This window comes from Henckelia pumila, chromosome 4, assembly GCF_033568475.1.
Source record: "Henckelia pumila isolate YLH828 chromosome 4, ASM3356847v2, whole genome shotgun sequence".
Taxonomy (NCBI): Eukaryota; Viridiplantae; Streptophyta; class Magnoliopsida; order Lamiales; family Gesneriaceae; genus Henckelia; species Henckelia pumila.
The window spans coordinates 35,021,213-35,035,166 of NC_133123.1; the positions used below are offsets into that span (position 1 = coordinate 35,021,213).

The 13,954-nt window shown below is 33.4% G+C and overlaps 1 protein-coding gene across 1 annotated transcript; it reads right to left on the reverse strand.

Annotated features, from left to right (window-relative positions):
- Window positions 1–10,759: 10,759 nt before the first annotated feature.
- LOC140865826 (agglutinin-2-like) lies at window positions 10,760–11,906 on the reverse strand. The gene has a single exon (XM_073270614.1). It carries the CDS (start codon window positions 11,832–11,834, stop codon window positions 10,986–10,988), a length of 849 nt encoding a protein of 282 aa, XP_073126715.1. The 5' UTR covers window positions 11,835–11,906; the 3' UTR covers window positions 10,760–10,985.
- Window positions 11,907–13,954: the final 2,048 nt, after the last annotated feature.

Here is a 13,954-nt window from a genome sequence, read left to right on the forward strand (position 1 = left end):
ATATGAATTCATTGTATGATAGGGTAACATAATCTGGGGAATTACAATTTGCGTAAACATATGGGGTTGGATACTCGTTGATAGTCATAGTCCAATATGTCGAAAGCTAAGGGAATTCATAAATCGTTAATGAAATTAGCACATGTTAAATAATACAATGACACTTGATTACTACATGTGTTTATTAGTTTAGCTTAGCTTATGATAGAAGTCAATTTTACGTATATAATTTACCATATTAGCCTTAGTATTCATGCATTTTATTACATTTTAGCATGTATTGCATTTGCATTTTGTGTTTTCGTGTACATTTGCATTTAATTCGGTTTCTTTGGTTTTTTGGCACTTATCGGTATTGAAATGATTTATGGTAGGAAAATATGTATTTTAAGAACTCGGTAAGGGCGATTTTGAGTGAAAAAACGTGGGATTTGCACCCAGACGGACACAGGACGCACCCCAGCGCGCACAGACGGACACTGGATAGAACCAGGCATGCCTAAATGTGGCCCAGGCATGCCCACTGCTGCTTTTGGATGCTGAAAATAGAAGAAAATGCGCCCAGGCAGGAAATTGCAGCCTAGGCGTGATGTGGACTGGAAACACAAATTTTAGGCTTTCTATTTGATAGAGGGATAACGGTCTGGAACCGAGACATGATATAAAAGCATCCACCATGAGATTGATAGGGGGGATACCTAAGGAACACGTTGAAAGAGTAGGGAGGTGCTGGAAGCAAAGGATCCGGAGGAAGAACTCGTCCAATTATTCAAGTTTTCTCTTCAAAACTTAGTCTTTTATTCAGATTATTGAATATAGTGTTTTTATCAATTTAGTTTCGTGTTATTGTTGGGATTTAGGGGATCCTACCCCCGAGACATATTTGTGGATGATGTGAACGACTTTCCTTAGATTTTAATGAATGCTTGATTTTGTTATTGCATTTGTTGATGTGTTGAAGCCTAGATAACTTCATCATTTTTCTAAAAGGGTTGACCTCGAAAGGGATCCCATTTCACATGAGTCAGAGGCCCATTGACTCATGCGAAGGTTAAAAATATTTCAGCAAGAAATAAACTCCACACAAGGATCAAACTCGCAACACTGGGGAATCTCTTCCCACGTCACCTCAGGCCTTACCAACTCGCCTATGCCCCTGTGGGCTAGCTAACTTCATCATAGTTTCATATATCGTGGGTGAGATCGAGAGATATTGAATTCATGATATGATAGAGTAACATATTCCGTGGATTTACGATTCGCATAGACATATGGGGTTGGATAATCGTTGATAGTCTAGTAGGTTGAATGCTAAGGGGTTCCATAAATTGTTAATGCAATTTTGCACATGTTAAATAATACAAAGGACACTTGATTACTGCATGCATATGTTGATTAGTTTAGCGTAGCTTGACAAAGTATGTCTAAAGAATAGGGAATTTCGTCAAATGTATGAATTAAATGTAAAAAGATTAAGAATTCACTCAATCAAGGGATAGGTGAACCGACATTCCAACAATTCGTTATACCATTTATTAATGGAAAAATAAGTTTTTTGGTCAATTAACTTGTCCATGTTTTGGTTTTGGTCCATTAAATTTTTCGATGTGGGTTTTGGTACACTAACTTTGCAATTTCATTGTTTTTTGGTCCAACTGCATACGCACTACAACAAAAATGCACAAACACAACACTTAAAAGACAACGTTTTTAATAAAAAGTGTTGTCTTTTTTAAAACGACAACTCTTTTAGGAAAAAGCGTTGTAGTTATATATTTTTTAATAATCAAAGACAACGCTTTTTTAAAAAAGCGTTGTCTATAAGAGTTTTTTTTGGGTCAAAGACAGCGCTTATAAAAGCGTTATCTTTGAGCGTTTTTTTTTTCTATGTATTACAACACTTTTTAAAAAGGGTTGTAGATAAACTTTTTTTAAAAAAAAATTTAAATAAAAATTAAAATGACTACAATGAAAAAAAAAAAAAGGAAAACGACACTTCTCTCTCCTTCCCAAAGCCATTCTCGGCTCTCGCGATCCCCTTTCTCCCCAAACCCTAGCAGCCTCATCATGCCGTCGATTCTCCGCCCCCGCCCTAGCCGCCTGAAAGCTATCGATTGAAGCTAGAAAAGGTAAGCGTTCGTACTTGGCTTCAATTTAATACCAAAATATTGAGGAATCTCGGACCAAAGCTCAAACTGTCACGCCTCGTTGGCGGCTGGAGCTGTGCGGGTTCTTGTTCGTTCGGTAGAAAAGGATTTCTGCGTTTGCGTTTTATTTTGTTTTTTTTCTTATTAGCATTGCTCCAATTTTATTGCTTGCGTTATCTGACGATGATTTGGCGCTGTCGATTCAAAGAAAGAACGTAGCTTTCTTAATTTTTTGCTGATCTAATTTTTGTTTTGAAATGTATTAATTGTTGGTTTCTCTAGTATTTTGTATGTTGGTGTCTGCATTGTACCTTATTGATGAGAAACAGTATTTGCGCTAGCACATGGTTGCTATTTGTTTCTCCTCTCTGGATATACTTTCACGAGTTCTCTTTATGTATGATGTGTTGCACGATCTTATACAGACAACTTCAAGGAGGTTTGCCGACAGGAAGATAGAGAAGTTTGACAAGAATATTACCAGGCGTGGTGCAGTCTCTGAGACTAGCACAAAGAAGGGAAGCAAATTCCCTCTTGGCCCTATATTGCTGGGGTTTTTCGTTTTTGTTGTTATTGGATCATGTAAAGTTCTCTCGTCCTTTTCCAATTTACTTCTCTCTTTTAAGCGCACGATCGAAGACACTTCAGCGCGGGATTCATCGATAGAAACTGCTGCAGGTAACTCTTGGCCTTGCATTGGATTTACTAGATTCAATTGTGTTATATGGTTATGCATTTTTCTGAATTCCTATTTATTTTAATGGTTATAGTTTACTCTTGTATAGAAATCTCACCACTCTTGGTCATATTTTTCGAATGAATTTCCGATCTATCTGTGTTCTACGCGTGCCTTGGGTTTTCCTTAGGATTTTACTAGCCTACCTTCCGATGTTCGTACAAGTTTCTTCTTCTGTTTTGTTTCCCTGTTGTTTGCTTCTCACGCTGTACAACGTCATCTGTGCTCTTAGATTTGCGTTTGGTTCTTTGTAAATTGTGATTTATGTTTGAAGATTTGAGTTTTGTTTTGTTTTGTTTAAAACGGGTTTTCCTTCTGGTTTTCTTCCATTTGTTAACTCTGTGTTCTGGTTTTGAGCACAAATCCTTTGGGCAAGAGGAAAGTTAAGGTATCGTTAATTAAATCTCTATTAATTAGCAGATTCAGATCTTTATATTACATCATGTGCTGTAAAGAAGACTAGGTTTGCAGTGTTAACTAGCTCAATTTAATGTAAAATAAGCTTTATCCATTAAGGAACAGTTTCGGGTATTTTTCCCTTTGTTATTCATGGATTTGTCACACAAATCATGGAAGCCAAAAGTCACGTGAATCTGGGGTGCTTTCTATTGGTGTTTAGCAGTTATAAATAAAAAGGATAAAAAGTTTCAATATCTTGATTCACTCAAAGGAGTTGATTCTCAAGTGCCGAATGTACTGGTATGATTGCTATCTTCTAAGGCATCTTTAGATTTATTCTTGTATTTTTTCAAGCTTTCTTTTAATATAGTACCATTTATTTTTATATGGATCCTCTCTATGTTGAATTTAAACATGGGCTGGGTGTGGGCACATGAAAATTCTTTCTTTTTCATTGTGCATATGGTGGGTAGGAGGTGTTTGAGCATATGTGAATTAGATGGTTTTAAAAGAGAAACTGAACAAGTTAACACTTAAATAACATAGCCGGTATATTATCAATGACAGAGTGGCACTCAAAGGAGAATTATTAGATTTATCTTTTAGCTTCAGAATTCTTTCTTATTGCCTTATTGGCTTTTCATTATTCTATATCCATCTATTCATTGCTTGACTAATCGGTGAACTGTTGCAATCTTGGAGTAAAATTTCAATTGTGAAACTTTTACATACTATAAGTTTGTGGAAGATTTGTTTTTGTTTTGGTTGTATGCACTCACTTATTCTTCTTTCCTTTTTTTTATATACACGTGTACTCCCTTTGTTTTGTGTTCATGTATTAAGTACTTAAATACCTATTATATCAAATTGGAACGTTTTGGAGATGTATTTGGTTAGTAGTACTCTGCTAGAATGACTTCATATAAATATAGGCCAGGTACTATGTTGATGAGGTGAAGGAGAACTGTGGGAAGGACTTAAATGTTAGTTCGTGGAAGCGAGAATTTGTCAAGGATCTTCCAAATCAGGAAAATGGGTAAGTGGAACTTTTCTGGTATCCACTCGTCCACTGAGAGTGTAAGATATCTCAATATCATAAACATATTTTTTTAGCATAAACTCGTACTGAACATACTGTCTTTGTGCATTGACGAATCTTTTGGTGGCTGGTTGCATAACCCGTCCTTGGTTTTAGCATCATCTAGTGGAACTGTGTTTTTGAAAGACTCTGCATTCTGATATGCGAACCACTCAACAAAGTTGGTAGTTAATGATTCTGGATTACCTTCTGACCTACTCATTGAAGGTGGGCTTTTAGATGCTTAGAAGTTGTGGGTTGATGAGATCCCATCATGTTTTCTGTTTAATTTCCTTTTGTGAGTCCTTCCGCTCTTTCTAAAAGATCATCTTCCCTCTTTACAGTGGTGTTAAAATATAACGCTCCCCCCTTTCTCTTCAGTTGTGCTAGGACAAGATCATTTTAGTGGATTAGCAGTGCCCTTTTCATTGCATTATGATTCTAGGTTATATTTTCTCTGATTTGTTTTCTCCACTGATCTTTATCAAAATTCATTCTGTTGTGAAGATACAATCCAGTTGTGGTTGTATAGCATCTTTAGTCTCCTGCAGGAAAGACAAAAGATAATTTTCCTTTTGCATCAGTAAAATCATGTGAAAAATAAGCTGACATTCTTTGCTGTTTGGAACAAGTTTGACTCTAGAATGTTCATGGTGAAATATGCCCCTACTATCAGACAACATTTTTGCAGAGAAATTAATCTGCTTCTCTCTTTTAAGCGCAAGATCGAAGACACTTCAGCGCGGGATTCATCGATAGAAACTGCTGCAGGTAACTCTTGGTCTTGCATTGGATTTACTAGATTCAATTGTGTTATATTTAGTAACACAAAAATCTTGGGAACTTTCACGATTCCAGAATCTACCAGGCCTTTGACACCAGCTTTGGTTTCATCCAAAGATTTCAGCATTTTGACCCTCTCAGATTCTCGGTCAACTGAAAAAACATGTGTTCCTGTTCCTGCTGCCATCAGATCAAGTACGTAAAAGATTCTAGCTAGCTGTAGCTTGTTTCTTAACAAGTCTGATTACTTTAATTTGATCAAATTGATGCGAGTGAAGTTGCAGAAGTTTAATCCAATTCTGAAAAGATAATATTGTTTTTTAAGGCTTGCGTGTTCAATTTGGATGATCATAAAATGTCATCTTGTTTTTCAAGGCGGCGGTCTTCAAATGTTAAATGTGTGGGAAGTGATTAAAATAATTTAACAGCAAGAGAAATAATGATTGGACAAGTAATAACATGTTTATTTTTTTGATTAATTTTGTAATTCAAACTATGATTAAGTTGCAAATAATAATTTTGTATTATGCCTGCGATAAATTGCCTTACTTTTAATGTGTTTGTAAAATTTGGATTGTGAAATTTTTTGAAGAAAGTTTGTGTTTATTTTTTAAAAAATTAATAAATTGAGTATATATTTTACATTTATCTCCCATACATCTATATTTTTGAGAGCTAGGTGTGACAAAGCTGAATTTTTTTTTCTTATATAGCTTTATCTTTTCTTTGTTTTCTGATTAATGTTCGTGAAGGATTAAGATCAGGGAAGGGGTAGCAACAGGAAATTAACCATTCCAGAAGTTGATCCATTATCCAACCAAGAGGCTCGAAATATTAGGAGGCAATCATCATCATCAGTTGCAGGGGGTTTACCTCCATTAGGCAGGTTCATTTTCAACAGTGTATTTTTTCTTCTGATTTTTTTACTTGATTCCAAGTTTAGTACATAAACATGATATCATATTTCAGATTCTTTATCACTTCTGGGAACAATCCAACAGCATAATTTTTTTAAATTCATGTTCTTTTACTGATAAATAAGTGTTTAAGTTTACTTTCCATTTTAATCTATTCATATTTGTTTTATGTTTGTTTTTATTTTTAATAATTTGCAGTATGGAGATACAAATTAAAGGAAAAGAGATTGTTGCGGCTTTTATGAAAGCTTGGGACGCTAACATGTGCTGAAAGAAGGAATCAAAGTTTTTCGAGATTAATGCATAGTTTTTTCCTAGTGTTCATTAATTTAGAATTCGATTATTTTTTTATTTGAATGATTTATAATATTGGAAGATTGTATACTAAATTTTATTTTAGAAATTTTTGAATTTTGAGTGATTTATAATATTAAAAATTTGTGATTTAATTTTTTTTTGTTTTTTTTTTAAATCTTTACCAGAAAAGACAACGCTTTTTTGAAGCGTTGTCTTTTCCAAATACAACGACGCTTAAAAAGCGTTGTTTTTTCCAAAAACGATAACGCTTTTTATAAAAGACAACGCTTAAAAAGCGTTGTCGTTTTTAGATACAACAACACTTTTTAAGCGTTGTCTTTTCCAGAAACGACAACGCTTTTTCTGCGTTGTCTTTGATCATGGTCTTTTACAACACTGGCTACGAAAACGCTTTTTTGGGGACATTAACAATGCGGAAAAAGCGTTGTCTTTAGCCGTTTTTCTTGTAGTGACGTGTCAATTTTTTATTGTTCCAAAATGATTATGTGGACCAATCAGAAACTGACACGTATGCAGTTGGACCAAAAAACAATGAAATTGCAAAGTTAATGTACCAAAACTCACATCGGAAAAGTTAATGGACCAAAACCGAAAGGGAGTAAAGTTATTGGACTAAAAAACTTATTTTCCCTTTATTAATTTCTTGAATTTATTTGATGTTATTTTATTTGTTGCATAAATTCAATTTATTAATTGTTAAATATAATTCAAACCACAAACATTCGCTGATTACTAGATTGAAATATAGAAATTGAGCAATCTATGTGGAAACGATCTCGTATACATGTCATACACTTTATTACTTGACTCGTGCAGTTGCGATTATATCGAGCTCCTTTGCAATATTTTACATTGATTGTCACTGTTACAAAAGCATCGATTAGCTCGACAGAGTATTCTAAAGAATTAGAAAATTTCGTCAAAGACATGAATTAATTGTCAAAAGATTAGTTATTCACTAAATTTGGGGCAGGTGAATCGACATTCCAACAATTCGTTTTATCATTTATTAAAGTCTTGAAGTTATAGATGCTCTTTAATTTATTTTATCGATAAATTTAAATTAATTGTTTTTAGTTTCGATTCACCCAAACAATTATCTTAGTTCACTATAGAAATTAAATTTCAGTGGATAAAATTCTGATGTAGACGATACTTGATACTTATCGTATATTAGAATTTGACTCGTACACTTGCGAATAAATTGAGCTTATTAATTTGATATATTGTAAACTGATTTTCACTGTCAATAAGCATTGATCAAGTTGTCTGTTAAGTCTTGTTTGAGTGGTGACTCAATGTCGGGCCCCTATACATAATTAGGTGATAATCACAATTACTAATCACTTTTAAAGCGTAACATCTAGCTAAAAGTTGGCTAAAAATTAATTTGCTTTAATTTAAAGGGCCTGACGAAATTTCGGTTGACATCCTCATACCAACAATTTCCACAATTCAAAATATTAGGAATACTGAAAATAACGAGTCTAGACTAAAACTTTCAAAAGCTAGCTTTAAATAAATAAAAGCTTAGCAATCCATGAAGAGCTAACATACTCACAGTTCATGCACATACAGGGTTAGCTGAAGCTCCTCCAGATACCTGGATAACCTCACCTGCAATGGTCGCCGACATATCAGAATGATATTAGCCCTTTATATTATACTTAGGTAGTGTTTGGGAGAGCTTCTAAGAAGCACTTTTCAACTTTTCGATTAACAAAATTTCACAAAATTTCAAATTTTTGTTAACGGAAACGCTGAGAAATGCTTCTAAGAAACTCTCCCAAACACTACCTTAATTTATCCCCAAACAATATTATATAATATTGGTCGGACACCTAGCTAGTTGCCTTTCCCTTGCTAGCTGAAACCTGCACTACTAGTCCGATCCTTTTGGCATGGAAAGTAAGAATTGGGTTTTAGCCTTTTAGTTAATTGCTAATATATACATTTCTTAAATATATTAATTGTATCACACTCCTTGGACCCATGTTATATTACAACTTTTGGAACATTTCGTAGTTACGTTGATACCCGGCCCCACAAAAGTTCGAGGCAAACAAAACATGCAATCAATATTCGTAATAATGATCGAAAACATTTTTAATCCTTATATATTACTTTTGAAATCGAATATTTTTTTAAAAGCGAATAATATTATCGAGAAAATTGCAAATTTAATCATGTATGTTTGTCACTTTGCGATTTTGGTCCTTTATATTTTTACATTTCAGTTTTAGTCATGTATGTTTCGATTTTTGGCAATTTCGGTGCTTTTTCTTCGAAAATGCTGACGTGGCACTGTACACATCAGCTCCACGTCAGCATTGAATTGGTGCCACGTCAGCGCCACATCAGAAAAATGACTAAAATTGTCAAAAAAAATAAAGATAGCGGACTAAAACTGAAATCTGAAAATATAGAGGACCGAAATCGCACAGTGACAAACATACAGGACCAAAAAAATAATTTTCCCTAATATTATCCTACCTTTGTTTAATTACTGGTTAATTTTATTCACCCTGGCCTAGAAATAAATATTGAGGTACGTAAATAATAGAAACATGGAGAATGAAATTCAAGATGCTGAACAAACTCAATTAAAGATGATGAAACCCCAGCTCGAAAGATCCTGAGATATTGAACAAGTTATTTATTTATTGTTATTAGGTTATGTTGTAATTTCCATTTATTTTAGATCTTTATTTGCTGTTTATTTTTCAAATGATATTACGAAAACAAATTGTAATTTTTATCTGATAAATAGAGTAGTCCTGGTTCGCGCTTCTATTGATACAATCGTCCCTTATCACTGTTTATAGTTATTTTAACAGCTTTTAAACAAGAGTAGGTCTCTTTTGAGACGATTAATTTCATGCGTGAGACATGTGAATCCGATCCAAACATAAAATATGACCAATATATTAGTATTTTAAGAATAAAAATTAATATTTTTTATGGGGCATATCAATTACAGGAGATTCATATCACAAAATTGACTCGTGATACCGTCTCATAAAAGTTTTTGTGTTTAGACAATATTTTTGATGTCATACGATAACTTGGGACGCAACAAGACTTATAATAATTTGAATTTTATTTCAAATTTTAATTATCAGATTTATATATACAAATAATCTTTTTATTAAACACTTTTCAAGTGATTGAATGCATATTTACTTAAATAAATTCTAAGGTTATCTAAGAAATTTTCCCAAAATTATTTAAAACATTTTTCTAGTTCTATTTGATAATTGAGATTTTTTTGGGGTCAATTTTTCCTTTAATTTTATGCGTACGTGTTTAATTTGGACATTAACTAAGCGACCCATGTATGGTCACATGTGCATGGAATTTCCCCCAATATATATATATTACGATATATGCAGAGAAAGTATATATATAATCAGTAATTTGTAATTTAGTCTCTAAATCTAAACATAAATTGGTGATCAGTCTTTGTCAAAAAAAAATTTGTTTAAATTACCTGGATCCACATATTTTGTTTCGAATGAAATTGGTACAATACATGAAAAATATGGTACAAGTACATGATATTTGAGTATCAATATTTTAAATTTGGTACTAATGCATGATTTTTTAGTACTCAAATATATACTCAAATATTTATATAATGATATTTGTCTTTTTTAGATGACAGTCGGTACAAAATATTAGAAATACGGTACTAATATATGATATTTGAGTATCAAATGTGTTAGATCAGATACAAATATATAATTTTTTTAGTACTACAAAAATATTAATATTAATAACACATTTATCTTATTTGAATGAAAATCAATACAAAACAATGAAAATATGGTACTAATATATGATATTTGAGTACTCAGTGTGTTAGATCTGATATAAATATATGATTTTTAAGTACTCAAACATGTGTTGCAAGTTCACACTGATAAAGATGTTTAGATTTTAGTGCTCAAATATCATATATTTGTACTATATTTTTAATGTTTTGTATCGAATTTCATCCGAGAGAAAGAATGTAGGTTGAGGGAGTGCAAAAAATTATTTTTTCTAAAAGGGGCTGATTCTTAATTTGACTTTAATCAGTTTAGAGACTGAATACCAATTCACCCCTATATAATAGCGGGATTGGGTGAGCGGCCAAGTGAGCAGTGCAAAAGTGGAAATTTCAGGCGAAAATCGTACGTAATGTACAAAATTTAAACCTAGCTAATGTAGTACTAAATTTGCAAAGTGCCAATATATAGCTGATCAGACGAGATTATATATACTTATAGGGGATCTTGTAATTAGAACATGTAAATACAAAGATAATCCGCATGCTTCACCATATATATATATATATATTAATAGCTAGAGAATGCATAAAATTATTAAGGCACGTACGTACAGAAGGCATTTTATTATAATTATTTCCATTATTACATTCCGATTAATGCCGCACAGTATATACAGTACAGTACATAGACATGGGCGATCTTATAATTTAACGGAGTACGTACTTGGAGCTAGATAATCCAGCTTATTAGCAAGCGCACACACACATAATACTCATGTTCTCCATGCAAGTAAACTTGCTAGATATATATATAATCCAGCTTATTAACATAAAATCACGCATATTTTTGGATGAAGGCTCCACCATTGACATTGTCGTAGTTATTGGCGGTATATACCAGAGTGGAAGTGAAATACCACGACAGAACGTCGAAAGTTGCAACCAACGCTCCCGTGGAAGCGGAGATTCCAACTCGAACCTGTTGAGTCAGAGTGTTCTTCAAGTCATGCACGTAGCTGAGCGTGGAAGTTTTCGACCCGTAATTGGTCGTCGTGGTTATCGTTTTAGTGTTGGAGTTGTAGTTGATGCGTGCAGTCACCACCTGGCCCAGCGCGCCCTCGAACCTCGTGACGTTGGACGAGGTTCGGGAGTTGATGTTGATTCCGACATGAGGATAGCTTGGATCCCATGCACCATTAACGTAGATGTCGAATTCCACGGCGAAGAGGGAGGTAGCGGTGCCCGAAGAGCCGTAGATTCCGAGGTTGGCTCCGTTGGAACCGTTGGGGATGATGGTGCTGACGGGTGCAATGAAGAAGGCAAGGCCATCGGCCGCATCACCGCTGGAGGGTGGTTTGATTTGAAATTTTATGGTGGTCTCGAAAGTGGCTTGCCTCGACGATTCCCAGAAGTTCACCGGAGAGGAGTACAATACTCGGCCGACGCTGGCCGGCTGTGGGACCCCGGAACTGTCGGTTTTTACGAGGCGTAGGTACGAGGAACCTGATGGAACGTGGGTATCCCCTTGGTAGATTAGGTCACTTGGATTTGATTTGAAGGTGTCGAATGTGAAGGAGGTTGTGTCTTGCGAGTGCGCTAATTTCATGTTGGCTAATAGCAAGAGCAGGAGTGTGAGCATGGGAAGAGTCTGGAGAAGAAGAAGCTTGGGCTTGGGGAGAGCCATGCATATATAGCTAGCTAGCTAGGTTTTATAAATTGATGATTGACTAGTACTTCTGGCCAGTTTTAATTTGTTTGTGTGGATATATATCATGTAGTGCTAAGGTCTCTCGTATTTATACTAGTCTAGTGCATGGCAAAGCACGTAAATAATTTACAGAAAAATAAAATGTGTCCCAATAATACATTGTACGGATAAATATATATAATTTTATCTTACAATAAAAAAAAAAGAGAGTTCTGGTAAGTTGCATTGATGATAAACTAATGAATCACATGACCAACCCTTATCGTCTTCATTCATCGCGTTTTTGGAGTATTATGAATTATTGGGTATTAGGGGACCTACACTACACTACCATGACCTTTTAATTTTGCAAATTTCAGAAAATGTAAAATATATATATATAGGACTCAATATTTAAATCAGGTCCACTGTACTATTACTAGAAGTTTTCACATGCACTACACTGAGTGGAGATGGTCTCCACCCAAGTTTTACGTACCCAATTTCATATCCGCCCTTTAACCAATTCTAAAAGCTAAGCAGTGAACAAGTAAATAATGAATAATGAATCGAATGCATATATAAAGCACCTTCTCGAACGTCTTTATTAAAAAAATTCAAATTCCACCAACATTTTTAACAAGTCTTCAATCTTCGGCCACGGCGCTGGTTGCCGGGAACCGGGAAATGGAGTGGGAGGTGGGTTGTTTGCAAACAGAAAAAAAAAAAAAAAAAAAAAAAAGGTAAATAAACTCCCACTCACTATTTACCGCAATAGGAATGTCTTCAATTTTTGTAAGAAAAATTTACGCGTCACACTTTTGTAAGTCATGAAAATGGGTATCAAACTTCGCATGACTCGAATTTCTGACTTATATGGAATAAAGTATCTTTTGGAGTCAACTTTATTTATGAAGATGAGTCCTAATATTTTAACCTAATCATGGTTGGAGGAATGCAAAAAAGCACGATCCGGGATAAAAATTTCACAAATTGAATTAATAAATTGGACACGCGGCGGCCTCAAATGACGTGGGGGCATTTCTCCTTTATGTCACCATTATTATGGTACGTTTAACGTTTCCTGAACCAATTATTAAATATAATAATAAGATAATAACACGAAACTTACAATAATAATAAAAAAAACTTATTATTATGATCATTAATTATTATAAAATATTTAATTTGTTAAATCATAAAAAGAATATTCTCGGTAATAATCCACACAATTGATTCATAACTTATGCAGCACACTGAACATCATGTAATTTATTTTAGACTTGGTTTGAAAGTTGGGCGAGATACGCGTATTATATTATTCATGATGTGAGTCCAAATAAATAATTCAAGGATGAACGCGGAATGGAGGGAAGTCATGCTGCGTGAGTTCTATGTAGCGCGAGATTCATTTACCATTCGCGGTTCTGCTTGCTTAGCTGAGTCATTAATTAGCACACTTGTCAAAGCCTTTACTAAATGAGTGTTTTGGAGAGCTGCTACTTATTTAAAAGTGATTTTAATTAGTAGAAATTATTTTGAAGTTGACGAAAAACTAAAGTAGGGAGTGTTCGGAAATAGAAGTTGAAAGTTAATATAAGCTAAAATTTAGTGTTTCGAGAATAATTGCTTCCAAACTTAATTTTTTTAACTAAATGACAACCATACCCTTATTTGATTATTTAATTTTTGATACTCACGTTATAAAGAATGATTTTATATATTATTTTACATTATGAATTTTATATCAAAAATATTTTATTTTTTTATAAGATGAATACTTGAAAAAATATATAAGATTAATAGAAATAAAATATAAAAGATGAAAAAATTTGTATAAATATGCAAGATGTGTACAAAATGTATGAAAATATAATATATATATATATATATATATATATATATATATATGCATTTAAATAAATTCTTGTAATAATAATGTAAAATTTTTAAATAATTTTTTTAAAAAAATATTTTTAATAATAATGTAAAATTTTAAAAAAAATTTAAAAAATTCTTGTAATAATAATGTAAAATTAAAAATAATAATAAAAGCATATATAATATGAAAAGTTTATTAAGAGTATATATGTCAACTTGTAATTTTATACCTTAAA